Source organism: Culex quinquefasciatus, chromosome 2 (assembly GCF_015732765.1).
Source record: "Culex quinquefasciatus strain JHB chromosome 2, VPISU_Cqui_1.0_pri_paternal, whole genome shotgun sequence".
Classification (NCBI taxonomy): domain Eukaryota; kingdom Metazoa; phylum Arthropoda; class Insecta; order Diptera; family Culicidae; genus Culex; species Culex quinquefasciatus.
The window spans coordinates 50,597,586-50,615,091 of NC_051862.1; the positions used below are offsets into that span (position 1 = coordinate 50,597,586).

General features: G+C 39.2%; 4 protein-coding genes across 4 annotated transcripts; 3 read left to right on the forward strand and 1 right to left on the reverse strand.

Moving 5' to 3' along the window:
- The first annotated feature begins 2,978 nt into the window (after positions 1-2,978).
- Positions 2,979-4,956, forward strand: LOC6045871 (venom carboxylesterase-6). Its single transcript, XM_001863120.2, has 4 exons — positions 2,979-3,215; positions 3,273-4,298; positions 4,356-4,645; positions 4,709-4,956. Exons 1-4 carry the CDS (start codon positions 2,979-2,981, stop codon positions 4,863-4,865), a joined length of 1,710 nt encoding a protein of 569 aa, XP_001863155.1. The 3' UTR covers positions 4,866-4,956.
- A 1,508-nt stretch (positions 4,957-6,464) lies between these two features.
- LOC6045865 (esterase E4) lies at positions 6,465-8,613 on the reverse strand. Its single transcript, XM_001863119.2, has 5 exons — positions 8,377-8,613; positions 7,296-8,321; positions 6,944-7,236; positions 6,770-6,883; positions 6,465-6,525 (listed from the first exon to the last, which is right to left on the reverse strand). The coding sequence occupies exons 1-5, from the start codon at positions 8,611-8,613 to the stop codon at positions 6,465-6,467; spliced, it is 1,731 nt and encodes a 576-aa protein (XP_001863154.2).
- Positions 8,614-11,686: 3,073 nt separating this feature from the next.
- LOC6045867 (venom carboxylesterase-6) lies at positions 11,687-13,601 on the forward strand. Its single transcript, XM_001863118.2, has 4 exons — positions 11,687-11,920; positions 11,977-13,002; positions 13,060-13,349; positions 13,412-13,601. Exons 1-4 carry the CDS (start codon positions 11,687-11,689, stop codon positions 13,566-13,568), a joined length of 1,707 nt encoding a protein of 568 aa, XP_001863153.2. The 3' UTR covers positions 13,569-13,601.
- Positions 13,602-13,714: 113 nt separating this feature from the next.
- Positions 13,715-16,871, forward strand: LOC6045866 (venom carboxylesterase-6). The gene is made up of 3 exons (XM_001863117.2): positions 13,715-13,948; positions 14,003-15,028; positions 16,416-16,871. Exons 1-3 carry the CDS (start codon positions 13,715-13,717, stop codon positions 16,869-16,871), a joined length of 1,716 nt encoding a protein of 571 aa, XP_001863152.2.
- The last annotated feature ends 635 nt before the right edge of the window (positions 16,872-17,506 follow it).

A 17,506-nucleotide genomic window follows, 5' to 3' on the forward strand; every position in this document is an offset into this window, starting at 1 on the left:
TAAAAATTTATATCCATTTATCCCGAAATCCCACACTTCATTAAATATCCCTTTTCCCCTCCCCAACCAAGTTTCCCCTCAAGTATATCCGTCAGCCGCGTGCTGATCCCGTCCGGATTTGGAGAAACGGGAACCCTACAAACAACAAACAACGCAGCGCAAGTAAAGTGCATTTTTTGCTTCTTTATTGCACAACACTTTACGTCAATTTGTTTGCACTGACGTGAGGGTTTGTTTTGAAACGGGGGAAACCCCTTTATGGAGAAAGGAAAACTGGTTAGTAAGAAAATTGCTTGTTATTTTTTAGTTACCAATTTTTATGCACGGAAAGGGGATCCATCGCCAAATCGCGATAAAGTTCGCTAAAACTAGCGAAAAATGTCGCTAATTTCTCAGCCTGCATAAAAATTACCTAGAATCGCTAATTTTTTTCGCTGGTTTGGAAACCGATGAAATTCTACCAAACCAGTGAAAAAAAACACTGGTTTGGTGAAAAATGTCGCTGTTTGGGGGATCAGTTTTGCTAGAAAATTTTCTCGCTGGTTTGGAAAAAGCGGCAGGGCACCAAAATCAACCAGGAGATTATTTTACTGGTTTTGGGAAACAATTCGCTGGTCCAGCGGATTTCTTCACTGGACCAGTGTTCTTTTACGCTGGATCAGCGTTTTCTATCGCTGACGTCCGGGTTTTTTTCCGGCGGCAGCAGCTCGTACCAAAATCAACCAGTAGATTATTGTGCTGGTTTTGGGAAACAATTCGCTGGTCCAGCGGATTTTTCACTGAACTGGTGTTCCTTCACGCTGGATCAGCGTTTTCTATCGCTGACGTCCGGGTTTTTTTTCCGCGGCAGCAGCTCGTACCAAAATCAACCAGGAGATTATTCTACTGGTTCCGGCAAAAAATCCGCTGGTTCAGCGAATGTTTCCACTGGACCAGTGTTTTTTTGCACTGGATCAGCGTTTTTTATCACCGACGTTTGTTTTTTTTTGTTTTGGCGACAGAAGCCTATGCCAAAATAAACCAGGTTGTACTTACTTGCCACAGCACAAACTGTTCCGCGGCCATGGTCAAGTTCCTCGCCTACGATTCTTGCTGCCACCTGCGACAATTTGTGCACTCATCTATGCAGCAGTACAAATACATCTCCAGCTTCACTGCACCGTATTTTTCTGCTGCGAGAACTTTATGGAAACGTGCTTCTTTTCATTGAAAAGAACCCTCACCTGTTGAGTATGTATTTTAATGCTGAACACTTGATGCAGAACTTTTTCATGCTTTTTGTTTTGAAAAACCCCTAAAGCAATTCGATTGCCACAAATCGCTTCCGAACGTGAACAATAACAAACATTTATGACGGCTGTCGGAAGGATGTGTATCAAACCAGCGAAAACTTTCGCTGGAAAAGAAACCGTTTCGGAAATAACAAACCAGCGAAACCAAGTTGCTGGATTTGATTTCGCGCAGCCACCTTTTTCATCGAAAAATTTCGCTGGTTTAGAGAAAAATTTCGCTGATATCAGCAAAACCAACCCAGCAAAATTCGGTCGCTGGTTTGGCGATCGATCCCCTTTCCGTGTGAATCTTCGTAGAAATGGCTTAAAGTTGAAAACAATATAACGGTAGAATATGAATTAATCATCACTTTAAATTGAATCTTCATTTAAATTTTGTTTTATTAATTTTTTTGACATTTTCGGCAGAAATACGATGCATGTTTTTTTTTTAATTCCAGAATAGCAAGGTTTTGACATTTGTTTATTGAAACTTCATGGAATCTGTTTTGGATAGTTGTCAAATTATTTTTTCATTTTCACAATTTCTCATAAGTTCGTTTAAAATTATTTTTTTTCCAAATCCACACTCATTATCAAACACACTTGTACGGCAAACCGATGTCGTCGTGCTATCTTGTCGCACCCGCCATTTCGACGTTCTGAGAAAAACGCGTTTTAATGTTTGACCTTGAATAAACAAAAACGAAAGCACGCAATGTAAACAATAACAAACACGTTTTGTTTGGCTGACCATTATGTGCATTGTCCCGAAGTTTGGTTGAAGTTGGTTGCTGGAGTCCCGAGTTATAATTACTAATGTTTACGATAGTCGAACTTGTACGTACGTCAAACGCGTTCCTGAAATCTCTTTGGCCAGTTGTCGCACTTACATCAATTTTCAGGGAGTGACAAGATAGCACGACAAGATTGAAACTACTTTCATAAGTAAAGTGACAAAAATGCACGAAGTTTTTTCGGATTTCGTTGAATATCTCAGGATTGAAATCAAATTTTGGAGATCTGTGAAGGTCAAAAGGTGAGGCATTGTGAGCTGCGCAAAATGGCGTTCTTAACTCAATTTGGCTCTATATGCACGTGTGACAAGTTAGCATGACGGCGACGAAATTCTAATAACAAAAAAAAATCCGCAATTCAACACATAAGTTTCTACAAATTTTCACAAGTTCTTTCAAATCCCCACTTAAAAGTTTAAAATTTGGAAAAAATGTTTGGTGTTCTGTGTCCATTCAATCCAAAACTAATAAAAAATATTCAAATGTTGTGAAGAAACCAGATGACGGTATACTTAAAAAATTGCTGATTGGCGAAGCCTGTTCTAGTGCCCAAATACAAATAAAAGTAATTCAATAATTAGGAAAAATATTTATGTTGAAAATTTAGCATTAGTGATGTTATGACAAAATATTCAAAAAAAGAAGGGTTGATTTTATAACAATGACAAAATCTTAAGGAGCCTTGATTACAGATAGTTGAGAATCCACTAAACTGACTAGCAATGAACGAATGAATCAGTAGGCACTCATAAAAAACCAGTGCAACAGTTCATCTGGAGCAAAACCCATCCATGTCTAACATCGCAAATAACATGACCCGGCTCACCGACCGCACAGCTGCGCGTCCTTCCTGATCGAGTCTTTAAAAGAACAACGCAAACGCACCGTTCGTGCCAAAACCATAACCAGAATGCATCGTTCAACGTTGGCAGCGCTACTTGCTATAGCTACTGCAGCAGTCATCCAGTTAGTGTTGGCTGCTATCGGTGATCGATACGCGTTCGAACGAGTTCTTCCTGAGCCGCGCACTTGCATCCAAGATGGTTGTATTCAGGGAAGATTTTTCGACGGCCTGGAGGGGGACCAGTACGAGGGATATCTTGGAGTTCCTTTCGCTAAGCCTCCGGTAGGCAAGTTACGATTCAAGGTTAGTAAATCATTTGAAGGGGTAATGTGGCGCTATTAGTGGAGTGAATGATTTCAGAATCCCGTTCGGAATCATCCCTGGAGTGGAGACTACGACGCCACGTGGGAACGCAGTCGATGTCTGCAGAAGAACGATCTTCGTCCGAATCAAACGGTGCAGGGCAGCGAAGATTGTCTGTACTTGAACGTGTTCCGGCCGAGGAATGTCACCGGTCCTCTTCCGGTGATCTTCTACATCCACGGAGGGGGATACGCTTCCGGATCAAACTCGATGGCAGAGTTTGGACCGGAGCGGTTCATGGACATGAAGAAGGTCATTCTTGTGATTCCACAGTATCGACTGGGAGTCTTCGGATTCCTGTCAACCGAAGATCGCATTTCTCCGGGGAACTACGGCTTGAAGGATCAACTGTTTGCGTTGAGGTGGACTCAACGGAACATCGCGTACTTTGGCGGTGATCCGAATCTTGTAACGATCGTGGGTCAAAGTGTTGGAGGAAGTTCCGTGCAGTACCACATGATGTCCCCGCAGAGCAAGGGACTATTTGCCAGGGCCGTTAGTATGAGTGGAAGCGCACTTAGCTTCTGGAACTATAACGTCAACCCCTTGGTTCTGGCTCGACGCCAAGCGGACGCAGTTGGCATCCAGAACGTTGAGGTTATGACTACGAAACAGCTTGTCGAAGCGCTGAGGGAGGTGGATGGTCTCGAGCTGGCTAAAAGTATTGACAAGCTGAAGTACTTTTACGTTCACGATCTCACCCTGTTCCATCCCACTGTGGAGCGTTACGTGGATGAAGAAACGTTCATCAGTGAAGATCCGCGGGATTTGTGGGCCGCAGGCAGGTATCACAAGGTTCCGTATACGATGGGTTTTGTTCCAAATGAAGCCGCGTTTGCTTCTGCCATCTTACTTACCAATAAAACATTGTTGAACGAGCTGAACGAAAACTCCTCCAAGTACATTCCACGAATCGTTGGCGTCTATAATCCAACGAGTGTTCAAATGTTGAAAGATCGATTCTTCCCGGATGGAACAAACGAACGATGGCTAACGGAGAAAAATGTTGGCAATTTACAAGATGTAAGCTCAATTTCAATCACCTAAAAACACACAAACTAATTCAATCAAATCTTCCAGCTGTTCTCCGAAGCGTTCATCAAGCATGGCATTGAGTTGAGTGTCAAGCAAGCTGCTTTTGCCAAAGCCCAGAGCTCACCCCTCAGTGTGTACTACTTCAACATCAAAGGGCCGTACTCGCACTCCTATTACTACACTTACACCTACGGAGATTTTGGCATCGTTCACATCGACGATCTGATGTACCTGTTCCGGTCGACCGGTCTCTATCCAGACTTTGAACGTGGAACGCCGGCGTGGTACGCGTCCAAGGTGTTTGTCGATTATTTCATCAACATTGCGTATGATGGGTAAGAAATAGTTGCTTGCAAGTTTTAGTTAGTTATTTAAAGTATTAATTCATTTTGTTACAGGATTGTGGGGCCACCATGTACAGCTGAAAGCTGCGAAATTCTTGAATTCACCAACTACAACGAGGTGGACAGCCCGGGTTACCTGAAAGTGATTGATAGGTTTGACGAGGAAAAGTTTGCATTCTGGTATAACTTGTATGCTATGCAGAACTATTGAGCAGCTGCTAATTTGTGTAGATTTAAGGTGTTTAATCGAAAAATTCGGATATGTTATTTTGTTGAATAAAACCACAAAGAAAAAACTTTAACAAACTGTTTTGATGCAGACGGATTTTTTTTAATTAGGTTGTTGCAACTAATTTTCAAAGTTTATACACTCCTCTCCCCCTCCAAATTGGTCTGGAAAATCAGAGGGCCATACAAATATTAAAAAAAACTGATATGCTAATGCTATGCTAATGCTATGCTAATGCTATGCTAATGCTATGCTAATGCTATGCTAATGCTATGCTAATGCTATGCTAATGCTATGCTAATGCTATGCTAATGCTATGCTAATGCTATGCTAATGCTATGCTAATGCTATGCTAATGCTATGCTAATGCTATGCTAATGCTATGCTAATGCTATGCTAATGCTATGCTAATGCTATGCTAATGCTATGCTAATGCTATGCTAATGCTATGCTAATGCTATGCTAATGCTATGCTAATGCTATGCTAATGCTATGCTAATGCTATGCTAATGCTATGCTAATGCTATGCTAATGCTATGCTAATGCTATGCTAATGCTATGCTAATGCTATGCTAATGCTATGCTAATGCTATGCTAATGCTATGCTAAATTGTATTTTAGATGAATGTATGTATGTATGATCTCGCAGGCATTCTGGTAATGGAATCGAATGTGAGCGCTAGGTGAGGTGACACTTTGCATAGACGCCCTTGCTTCCATCACATCACTAAAGATACTATGCAAAATTTTATGTTGCCATAACAATAAATTTAATAAAAAAATGTGCAAAAGATTCTCTTTTTCGTCGTTTTTGAAAAAAAAATACCTAATGAATTCTTTCTTAAATTCTGGATTTTTTTTGGAAAGGTCCAGTAAACCAAAATTACAGTTTTTGTTTTTTGGGAGTTTTTGAAACCGCCTTGAGTCAGGGGTATTAAAAAACACCCTAAAACTGGAATTTTGATTTATTCCGTTTATTTGGTTTGGTTTAGTTTATTTTGGTTTATTTGGTTTATTTGACTCAAGAATATTACTTTTTGTGATAAAAAGAGCAATAGGTACGGCGTCATCCATAAAGTATGTCACGCTAAAATCGGCGTGTTTTTTATCAATCACTATACTTTTTTTAAATATATTTTAAGACTGGATTTCCAGTATTCAAGAAATAGTCTAGCGTGACGTCACACTCTCTTAGAACCTCCTCCCCCCTATGTCACACTTTGTCACGCGTGCGACAACCTCCCGCCCCCTCCCCCTTGGAGCGTGACGTACTTCATGGATGACGCCTACATAACTTATTTTGTTTTGAACTTGTTGTACAGTCAAGTAATCGAATATCGAAAAAAAAAGTTATTTTGGTGTTTGATTTTTTTATTGTAGACCTTGTGTACGACACCTAAACTGCTCAAAAATGATTTAGAATTTTTAAATACAAGATGGCGGACAAAATGGCGGTGACAAAATATTGAGAAATGCCTTTGGTGATTTTATAGCCAATCAACAACTAAAATTTGACTAAAATTGGGTCAATGAACTTAAATTTAATGTAAACAGTAAGAATATAAAAAGCATGATTTTTTTTTACCTTGATTCAAATCCTTGGATAATTGAACTTCGGATAATCGATTCTGAACTGTAGATGCTGAGGAAGAATTAGTTGTTTGAGAATAAGAAACGATATTTTAATATATGTAATAAGACGGTTTATGGATGTTCCCTAAGTACTCTTCTACTATCAAAACTAAATCTTTTTATTTTTATGTTTAACATTTTGCGTACCAATATTACAGAAATGATTTCAATTTTGTGAAGCCGATTCTTCCAAATTTAAAGATTTAAATTGCCAGTAGTTTTGCATCACATACAGTCTGTTCCAAAAATCAAACTTGTCTTCGTCGAACCCATTGATTCGACCTCGCTCAACAGGGTTGGCTACATCCTGCGAATTTTTAAATTCCAGCAACTGGCAGCTTTCGATGGCGCAGAGGGGGCCTGCCGTTCTGAAATGAATGAATTTTCGATATTAAATTAAAGGGCAGTTAATCGTGAAGAAACATTACCCATTGTAGGCGATTTCTACAAAATAATCCACAAATCCCTTCGCCATGTACCACGCCGGCGATTGCGGCTCAAAGTCCGCAAAGAGACCGCTCGCCTTGAACAGGTACAGCAGCTCGTCGGCATGGCAGATCCCGAAATCCCCGAACGTGTACGTATCGTAGTACGACTGCGAGTACGGTCCTTTAAAGTTGAAGTAGTAAACGCTCAAGGGGGGCGCTTGTTGGTCTTTCAAAGCGAGGACTTGCTTCACGGTGAGTACGATTCCGTGGTAGAACAGTCCCTCACTTATCATCTGAAAGGTTCAGAAAGTAATGATGATTTAAGTTCATTTTAATTTTTGATCATACTTGCAATTGTCAAATTTTCCAGATTTTGCTCCGTAAGCCACTGCTCGTCACTCCCGTCGGGGAAGAATCGATCCTTAAGCATTTGAACACTCACAGGGTGGTTCGCACCAACGAGTTGCGGAATAAATTTTGCAGAGTTATTGTTCAGCGTGTTCAGCAATGTTAGGTTCGTAAGTATGACCGATGAGTAGAAGGATCCCTCGTTTGGTAGAAATCCAATCGTATACGGGACAGGTTCATATCGTCCAGATTCCCACAACAATCGTGGATCTTCACTGATGAACGTGTCCTGATCAACGACTCGCTCCACCGTCGGATGATAAAGTGGGATGGGATGCACGTAGAAGTACTTTAGCTTGTCAATACTCCTAACCAACTCAATCCCATCCACCTCTGTAAGCGCTTCGACGAGCTGATCCGTAGACATGCTCGTAGCGTTCACGATCCCAACGGCTTCCGCTTGACGTCGAGCCAAGTCCAGACGATCGATGTTGTAGTTCCAAAAGCCAAGCGCATTTCCACTCATGCTGACAGCCCTGGCGAAGAGTCCCTTGCTCTGAGGGGACATCATGTGATTCTGCACGGAACTTCCACCAACACTGTTTCCCATCAAGGTCACAAGTTTGGGATCACCTCCAAAGTACGCGATGTTCCGTTGAGTCCATCTCAACGCAAACAGTTGATCCTTCAAACCGTAGTTCCCCGGAGAAGCGCGATCCTCCGTCGATAAGAATCCAAAAATTCCCAAGCGATACTGGGGAATCACCAGGATAACTTTCTTGGTATCCATGAATCGATCTGGTCCAAATTCCGCCATCGAACTTGACCCAGCGCTGTATCCTCCACCGTGTATAAAGAATACAACCGGAAGGGGTCCGGCAACGTTTTTCGGTCGGAACACGTTCAAGTACAGACAATCTTCACTGCCCTGCACAGTTTGCTGAGGAAAGATGTCGTTTTTCTGCAGGCATCGACTGCGTTCCCACGTGGCGTCGTAGTCTCCACTCCAGGGATCGTTCCGTACGGGATTCTGTGAAGAACTACTTAGGTAATAGCCCCTTACACAAAATTGAAAGATTACTCACCTTGAAACGTAACCGCCCAACGGGAGGCTTGGCGAAAGGAATCCCAAGATATCCCTCGTACTGATCAGCTCCAACTCCGTTGAAGAACCTCCCTTGAAGGCAGCCATCCTGGATGCATAGTCTCGGTTCTGGCAGAACTCGTTCGAACGCGAATTGGTCCCCGATGGCGGCGTAGCCACACTCGAGACCGGTTGCAGCAATGGCAACGAGAGTTAGTAGCAATGATGTGTGATTCATTTTGTTGATGTGGTTTGCTTTTTTGTTGCGTAAAGTGGTTTTATAGGTTGAATTAAATGCTTTAGAAGGACGTCTGGGTGAGTTTGATTTGTAATCATGTTATAAATAGTTATATCTTGTCAAAACTTACGGTTTGATTGATCCACTGAACTAATGTCAATCAAATATATTTTAATGTATTTTATTTAAAATAATGGAAACAAGCAGATGTGACGTGAATAAATTATAGAAAAATCTCAATACATTTTACATTTTACATTTTACATTTTACATTTTACATTTTACATTTTACATTTTACATTTTACATTTTACATTTTACATTTTACATTTTACATTTTACATTTTACATTTTACATTTTACATTTTACATTTTACATTTTACATTTTACATTTTACATTTTACATTTTACATTTTACATTTACATTTACATTTTACATTTACATTTACATTTACATTTACATTTACATTTACATTTACATTTTACATTTACATTTACATTTTACATTTACATTTTACATTTACATTTACATTTACATTTTACATTTTACATTTTACATTTACATTTACATTTACATTTTACATTTACATTTTACATTTACATTTTACATTTACATTTTATTTTACATTTTACATTTACATTTACATTTACATTTTACATTTTACATTTTACATTTACATTTACATTTTACATTTACATTTACATTTACATTTTACATTTTACATTTTACATTTTACATTTTACATTTTACATTTTACATTTTACATTTACATTTTACATTTTACATTTTAGTTTTTAGTTTTTAGTTTTTAGTTTTTAGTTTTTAGTTTTTAGTTTTAGTTTTTAGTTTTTAGTTTTTAGTTTTTAGTTTTTAGTTTTTAGTTTTTAGTTTTTAGTTTTTAGTTTTTAGTTTTTAGTTTTTAGTTTTTAGTTTTTAGTTTTTAGTTTTTAGTTTTTAGTTTTTAGTTTTTAGTTTTTAGTTTTTAGTTTTTAGTTTTTAGTTTTTAGTTTTTAGTTTTTAGTTTTTAGTTTTTAGTTTTTAGTTTTTAGTTTTTAGTTTTTAGTTTTTAGTTTTTAGTTTTTAGTTTTTAGTTTTTAGTTTTTAGTTTTTAGTTTTTAGTTTTTAGTTTTTAGTTTTTAGTTTTTAGTTTTTAGTTTTTAGTTTTTAGTTTTTAGTTTTTAGTTTTTAGTTTTTAGTTTTTAGTTTTTAGTTTTTAGTTTTTAGTTTTTAGTTTTTAGTTTTTAGTTTTAGTTTTTAGTTTTTAGTTTTTAGTTTTTAGTTTTTAGTTTTTAGTTTTTAGTTTTTAGTTTTTAGTTTTTAGTTTTTAGTTTTTAGTTTTTAGTTTTTAGTTTTTAGTTTTTAGTTTTTAGTTTTTAGTTTTAGTTTTAGTTTTTAGTTTTTAGTTTTTAGTTTTTAGTTTTTAGTTTTTAGTTTTTAGTTTTAGTTTTTAGTTTTTAGTTTTTAGTTTTTAGTTTTTAGTTTTAGTTTTTAGTTTTTAGTTTTTAGTTTTTAGTTTTTAGTTTTTAGTTTTTAGTTTTTAGTTTTTAGTTTTTAGTTTTAGTTTTTAGTTTTTAGTTTTTAGTTTTTAGTTTTTAGTTTTTAGTTTTTAGTTTTTAGTTTTTAGTTTTAGTTTTTAGTTTTTAGTTTTTAGTTTTTAGTTTTAGTTTTTAGTTTTTAGTTTTTAGTTTTTAGTTTTTAGTTTTTAGTTTTTAGTTTTTAGTTTTTAGTTTTTAGTTTTTAGTTTTTAGTTTTTAGTTTTTAGTTTTTAGTTTTTAGTTTTTAGTTTTTAGTTTTTAGTTTTTAGTTTTTAGTTTTTAGTTTTTAGTTTTTAGTTTTTAGTTTTTAGTTTTTAGTTTTTAGTTTTTAGTTTTTAGTTTTTAGTTTTTAGTTTTTAGTTTTTAGTTTTTAGTTTTTAGTTTTTAGTTTTTAGTTTTTAGTTTTTAGTTTTTAGTTTTTAGTTTTTAGTTTTTAGTTTTTAGTTTTTAGTTTTTAGTTTTTAGTTTTTAGTTTTTAGTTTTTAGTTTTTAGTTTTTAGTTTTTAGTTTTAGTTTTTAGTTTTTAGTTTTAGTTTTTAGTTTTTAGTTTTTAGTTTTTAGTTTTTAGTTTTTAGTTTTTAGTTTTTAGTTTTTAGTTTTTAGTTTTTAGTTTTTAGTTTTTAGTTTTTAGTTTTTAGTTTTTAGTTTTTAGTTTTTAGTTTTTAGTTTTTAGTTTTTAGTTTTTAGTTTTTAGTTTTTAGTTTTTAGTTTTTAGTTTTTAGTTTTTAGTTTTTAGTTTTAGTTTTTAGTTTTTAGTTTTTAGTTTTTAGTTTTTAGTTTTTAGTTTTAGTTTTTAGTTTTTAGTTTTTAGTTTTTAGTTTTTAGTTTTTAGTTTTTAGTTTTAGTTTTTAGTTTTTAGTTTTTAGTTTTTAGTTTTTAGTTTTAGTTTTTAGTTTTTAGTTTTAGTTTTTAGTTTTTAGTTTTTAGTTTTTAGTTTTTAGTTTTTAGTTTTTAGTTTTTAGTTTTTAGTTTTTAGTTTTTAGTTTTTAGTTTTTAGTTTTTAGTTTTTAGTTTTTAGTTTTTAGTTTTTAGTTTTTAGTTTTTAGTTTTTAGTTTTTAGTTTTTAGTTTTTAGTTTTTAGTTTTTAGTTTTTAGTTTTTAGTTTTTAGTTTTTAGTTTTTAGTTTTTAGTTTTTAGTTTTTAGTTTTTAGTTTTTAGTTTTTAGTTTTTAGTTTTTAGTTTTTAGTTTTTAGTTTTTAGTTTTTAGTTTTTAGTTTTTAGTTTTTAGTTTTTAGTTTTTGGTTTTTAATTTTTAGTTTTTAGTTTTTGATTGAAAAGAATCCAAAAGAATCGGAGATCTGTGCAATCAAAAACCAGGGCAATCCATTCAATTAACGCTACCGGAAAAGATAACAAAATAGTGCGTACATAGTCACCCCAGCTGAACATTCGTTGATCAACACTTATGATGTTGAACGCTTCAATTACCTGCACGCATAAAACTGCACTAAAGAACGCACCACAGTTGATCGTCTACCCTTGAGCGTTCCCCAGACGTCTATAAAACCACCACTTTAATCGTTTCAACACTCTCAAAATGATCGGCCCAACGTTAGCACCACTTTTTGCCCTGTTGATTGTAGCGGTTCATCGCGGTCTCGCCGCCATTGGGGACCAGTTCGCGTTCGACCGGGTTCTTCCCGAGCCTCGAACCTGCATCCAGGATGGATGCCTTCAGGGGAGGTACTACAGCGACTTGGAAGGGCGTCCGTACGAGGCCTATCTGGGGGTTCCTTTCGCAAAGCCACCTGTTGGACGGTTGCGGTTTAGGGTGAGTCGGGACGTTTGATTCGTATGAGGGGTTGTTACTAGGTTTGGTATTCACAGAATCCGGTTCAAAACGATCCCTGGAGTGGCGATTACGACGCCACGTGGGAACGCAGTCGGTGCATGCAGAAGAACGATGTCAAGCCTCAACAGACGGTGCAGGGCGGTGAGGATTGCCTGTACTTGAACGTGTACCGTCCGCGGAATGTCACCGGTCCACTTCCGGTGATCTTCTTCATCCACGGTGGAGCTTTCATCTCCGGGTCTAGCTCGATGGCGGAGTTTGGACCAGAGCGGTTCATGGACACCAGGAAGGTGATTTTGGTGACCCCTCAGTATCGCTTGGCTGTGTTTGGATTCTTGTCAACTGAGGATCGCGCTTCTCCGGGGAACTACGGTTTGAAGGATCAACTGTTTGCGTTGAGGTGGACTCAACGGAACATCGCGTACTTTGGAGGTGATCCAAAGCTGGTAACGATAGCCGGACAAAGCGCTGGAAGCAGTTCGGTGCAGCACCACATGATGTCCCCGCAAACTAGGGGACTATTCGCCAGGGCTGTTAGCATGAGTGGAAGTGCGCTTGGCTTTTGGCACTACGACGTTGACAAATTGACGCTGACGCGTCGGCAGGCAGAGGTCGTTGGAATCGCGAATGCAACGGAACTGACTACGGAGCAGTTGGTTGAAGAGTTGAGGGAGGTTGATGGACTGGAGTTGGCTAGGAGTATCGATAAGCTGAAGGTCTTCTACGTACATCCGGTCACGCTGTGGCAACCGACGGTGGAGCGTTACGTGGACGAGGATACGTACATGAGTGAAGATCCGAGAGTGTTGTGGGAGTCTGGGAATTACTACCCAGTGCCTTACACGGTTGGTCTGTTGGACAATGAAGGATCGTTGTACTCGTCAATCATACTGAGCAATAGAAGCCTGCTGAACGAGATGAACGATCATTCCGTGGAGTACATTCCGCTGATTGTAGGAGCGTATCATCCTACGAGTGTTCAAATGCTGAAGGATCGATTCTTCCCGGATGGGAGTGACGAGAGGTGGCTCACTGAGGAGAATCTTCCCAACTTTCAAAAGGTTAGTCATTCGTCCAGTGTTTATAAGAATTGAAATCAACTTTGAATACTTTTCCAGATGGTTACCGAGGGAGTCTTCTACCACAGCATCATAAAGACCATCAAGCAGAGCGTTGCGCTCAAATCCAGAACCTCACCGTTGAGTGTGTTTTATTTCAACTTTACCGGACCGTACTCGCAGTCGTACCTCGACACGTACACTTACGGAGATTTCGGGATTGTTCACGCCGATGAGCTGCTGTACTTGTTCCGGAGTTCCGGAGGTGTGCCAGACTACCAGGTGGGATCACCGGCGTGGCACATGGCGAAGGTTCTCGTGGATTATTACGTTGACATTGCGTACAACGGGTAAGAAGTGGTGATGTAGATGGTTGATGAAGTGTTTCTCAAACGTTTTTTGTTTGTTTCAGGATTGCGGGACCTCTTTGCACAGCGGAAAGCTGTCAGCTGCTGGAGTTCACAAACTCCGATAATCCGAACAAACCTGTAGCTCTGGATTTGATTGATGGATTCGATGAAGAAATGTTTACATTTTGGGATAAGCTGTACGCGTTGCAAAACTATTGAACTTAAATAAACTACGATCTGATTGATTGAAGCTACCTTAATTGTTAACACCTCAAACGACTACCGGCTTCGCCGGCATGTTCTGCGTGCCCTGCATAACTCATTTAAAGAACATCAGTTAACAGCTCGTTTAAGTTAGTCCAAGCATGAACTACCAACTGTTTGCAGTGTTTCTCGTCGGTTTCGCAGCTAGGCTCGATCGCGGACTAGCTGCTATTGGAGATCGTTACGCGTTTGAACGAATTCTTCCAGAGCCAAGAGTTTGCATCCACGATGGGTGCCTTCAGGGCAAGTACTTCAACGGTCTCGATGGTGATCGGTATGAGGGATACCTTGGAGTTCCTTTCGCAAAGCCACCGGTTGGGAAGTTGCGATTTAAGGTTAGTCGTATTTAAATTGGTATGAAGGACGATTCGTTGAGTAAATCTTCACAGAATCCCGTACGAAACGATCCCTGGGATGGGGATTACGACGCCTCGTGGGAACGCAGTCGATGCTTGCAGAAGAACGACATTCGACCTCTTCAAACCGTGCAGGGCAGTGAAGATTGCCTGTACTTGAACGTGTTCCGACCGCGGAATGTCACCGGACCCCTTCCGGTGATCTTCTTCATCCACGGTGGAGCATTCGCTGCCGGTTCCAGCTCGATGGGAGAGTTTGGACCAGAGCGGTTCATGGACACCGGGAAGGTTATCCTGGTGATTTCACAGTACCGCTTGGGCGTTTTTGGTTTCTTGTCAACCGAAGATCGCACTTCTCCGGGGAACTACGGCTTGAAGGATCAACTGTTTGCGTTGAGGTGGACTCAGCGGAATATCGCGCACTTCAGTGGTGATCCGAATCTTGTAACGATCGTGGGTCAAAGCGCCGGAAGTAGCTCGGTGCAGTACCATATGGTATCGCCGCAGAGCAAGGGACTTTTCGCGCGAGCTGTCAGTATGAGTGGTAGTGCGCTTGGGTCACGGTATTACTCCGTAGATCAGCTAGCACTAGCTCGAAGGCAAGCTGGCGCAGTTGGAATCTCCAACGCGTCGAGCTTGTCAACGGAGCGGCTAGTTAATGCACTGAGGGAGGTCGATGGACTGGAGTTGGCCAAGAGTATCGACAAGCTGAAGTACTTTTACGTTCATCCGATTCTTCGGTGGCATCCGACTATTGAGCGTTACGTAGACGGTGAAACATTCATCAGTGAAGATCCAAGGGAGGTTTGGAGGTCGGGAAGGTATCACCAGGTTCCGTATACGATGGGATTCCTACCGAACGATGGAGCGTATACGTCGGCGATTCTACTCAGTAACAGCAGTTTGTTGAACGAGCTGAACGAGAAATCTGCGGATTACATTCCCCGACTTGTTGCGGTCAATCATCCCACAAGTGTTCGAATGTTGAAGAAACGATTCTTCCCGGATGGATCCAACGATCGCTGGTTAACGGAGAAGAATGTGGGCAATCTGGAGACGGTAAGTCTAATCTGATAAAAACTATTCAAACCACATCTACGGGTAATTCTCTACCAACTCACACGAAATCGGGAAAAGTTGCCCCGACCCCTCTTCGATTTGCGTGAAACTTTGTTCTAAGGGGTAACTTTTGTCCCTGATCACGAATCCGAGGTCCGTTTTTTGATATCTCGTGACGGAGGGGCGGTACGACCCCTTCCATTTTTGAACATGCGAAAAAGAGGTGTTTTTCAACAATTTGCAGCCTGAAACGGTGATGAGATAGAAATTTGGTGTCAAAGGGACTTTTATGTAAAATTAGACGCCCGATTTGATGGCGTACTCAGAATTCCAAATAAACGTATTTTTCATCGAAAAAAACACAAAAAGTTTTAAAAATTCTCCCATTTTCCGTTACTCGACTGTAAAAATTTTGGAACATGTCATTTTATGGGAAATTTAATGTACTTTTCGAATCTACATTGTCCCAGAAGGGTCATTTTTTCATTTAGAACAAAATTTTTCATTTTAAAATTTCGTGTTTTTTCTAACTTTGCAGGGTTATTTTTTAGAGTGTAACAATCTTCTACAAAGTTGTAGAGCAGACAATTACAAAAATTTTGATATATAGACATAAGGGGTTTGCTTATAAACATCACGAGTTATCGCGATTTTACGAAAAAGTTTTGAAAAAGTTACTTTTGCGTTTCTCTTTGTTTCGTCGTCCGTGTCTGTCGCGGGTGACCATGAATGGCCATGATCGATGACGACCAACTTTTTCAAAACTTTTTTTCGTAAAATCGCGATAACTCGTGATGTTTATAAGCAAACCCCTTATGTCTATATATCAAAATTTTTGTAATTGTCTGCTCTACAACTTTGTAGAACATTGTTACACTCTAAAAATAACCCTGCAAAGTTAGAAAAACACGAAATTTTAAAATGAAAAATTTTGTTCTAAATGAAAAATGACCCTTCTGGGACAATGTAGATTCGAAAAGTACATTAAATTTCCCATAAAATGACATGTTCCAAAAATTTTACAGTCGAGTAACGGAAAATGGGAGAATTTTAAAACTTTTTAGTGTTTTTCGATGAAAAATACGTTTATTTGGAATTCTGAGTACGCCATCAAATCGGGCGTCTAATTTTACACAAAAGTCCCTTTGACACCAAATTTCTATCTCATCACCGTTTCAGGCTGCAAATTATTGAAAAACACCTCTTTTTCACATGTTCAAAATGGAAGGGGTCGTACCGCCCTCCGTCACGAGATATCAAAAAACGGACCTCGGATTCGTGATCAGGGACAAAAGTTACCCCTTAGGACAAAGTTTCACGCAAATCGAAGAGGGGTCGGGGCAACTGCTGTGTGAGTTGGTAGAGAATTACCCCTACTTTTTTCAAGATGCTCTCCGAGGGACAAATCATCTACGGTGTGGTTCTCGGCGCAAAGCAGATCCTCGCGTTGAACAATCGAACCGCACCGCTGAGTGTGTATTACTTCAACTTTAGGGGACCGTACTCGCAGTCGTACTACAACAGCTATACGCAGGGCGATTTTGGAGTCAGTCACGCCGATGAGCTGCTGTACCTGTTTCGGGCGTCCGAGTTGTTTCCCGACTTCAAGGTGGGATCACCGGCGTGGTACATGGCAAAGCTGTTTGTGGAGTATCTCGGCTACATCGCTTACTATGGAGTTGCTGGCCTGCCTTGTACTGCTGATAGCTGTCCGTTGCTTGAGTTTACAAACTCCAATGACGCGAGCAGACCGGTTAAGTTGAACCTAATCGATGGATTTGATGAGGAGAAGTTTGCTTTTTGGAGCAATTTGTACGCAGTACAGAACTCTGTTAAAACCTGATCTCTTTCAATAAACAAACACAAAGGTTAACTCTCTTGTTTTAAGCTGCATCAAGCTGTAAGTCATCACCGATCTCCAAGTCGTAAGTGAAGTCGTTGAAGCGGAACTATGCGTGTGGCGTCCAACAAGCCGTTCGTGATAGACCGTTTGGCGTCGACCTAAGCAGTGAGTAGCAAGTAGTCGTAACGTTACGGTTGGTTGGTTGGTTGGTTCCGTGCAAGAAGCAGGTAGACTTAACAGAGATCACTGAGCCTACGCGTTTCTGCACTTGTAGATTAAAAATCAAAACATTGATCTGAAACCACAACTTTTACGACTTCAACCAACTGATGAAGACACAATCAAAAGATTAATCTTAGTCCGAAATTTTGACCATCGTGGCCACTAATTTATCACTGCCCCCGTGCAGAATGTTCAGATTTCAGCAAATCTCGCCCGATCGCCATAAATCGTCTAACTTTTTGGCTCAAACCTCCGTCGAGGCAGAACATTCTGTGCAAAAGTCATTCAAATCTGCAACGGACCAAAGCCCACCTCACCAGACACACGGACCAGACGAAGACGCGAGAACAAACCAATAACATATTTTATTGACTGGAACTAAACATCCGGTCGCAAAAGACCGGAGCCAACTC

Excerpts from the sequence above, each read along its gene's own strand:
- LOC6045867 (XM_001863118.2), top strand. The coding sequence starts at position 11,687 with ATGATCGGCCCAACGTTAGCACCACTTTTTGCCCTGTTGATTGTAGCG. Across the intron at positions 11,921-11,976 it reads TTGGACGGTTGCGGTTTAGG|AATCCGGTTCAAAACGATCC; the intron begins GTGAGTCGGGAC and ends TGGTATTCACAG. Across the intron at positions 13,350-13,411 it reads GTTGACATTGCGTACAACGG|GATTGCGGGACCTCTTTGCA; the intron begins GTAAGAAGTGGT and ends TGTTTGTTTCAG.
- LOC6045865 (XM_001863119.2), bottom strand. The coding sequence starts at position 8,613 with ATGAATCACACATCATTGCTACTAACTCTCGTTGCCATTGCTGCAACC. Across the intron at positions 6,884-6,943 it reads GTAGAAATCGCCTACAATGG|AACGGCAGGCCCCCTCTGCG; the intron begins GTAATGTTTCTT and ends CATTCATTTCAG. Across the intron at positions 6,526-6,769 it reads AATGGGTTCGACGAAGACAA|CATCTACAGTTCAGAATCGA; the intron begins GTTTGATTTTTG and ends ATTCTTCCTCAG.
- LOC6045871 (XM_001863120.2), top strand. The coding sequence starts at position 2,979 with ATGCATCGTTCAACGTTGGCAGCGCTACTTGCTATAGCTACTGCAGCA. Across the intron at positions 3,216-3,272 it reads TAGGCAAGTTACGATTCAAG|AATCCCGTTCGGAATCATCC; the intron begins GTTAGTAAATCA and ends GAATGATTTCAG. Across the intron at positions 4,299-4,355 it reads ATGTTGGCAATTTACAAGAT|CTGTTCTCCGAAGCGTTCAT; the intron begins GTAAGCTCAATT and ends CAAATCTTCCAG.
- LOC6045866 (XM_001863117.2), top strand. The coding sequence starts at position 13,715 with ATGAACTACCAACTGTTTGCAGTGTTTCTCGTCGGTTTCGCAGCTAGG. Across the intron at positions 13,949-14,002 it reads TTGGGAAGTTGCGATTTAAG|AATCCCGTACGAAACGATCC; the intron begins GTTAGTCGTATT and ends AAATCTTCACAG. Across the intron at positions 15,029-16,415 it reads ATGTGGGCAATCTGGAGACG|ATGCTCTCCGAGGGACAAAT; the intron begins GTAAGTCTAATC and ends ACTTTTTTCAAG.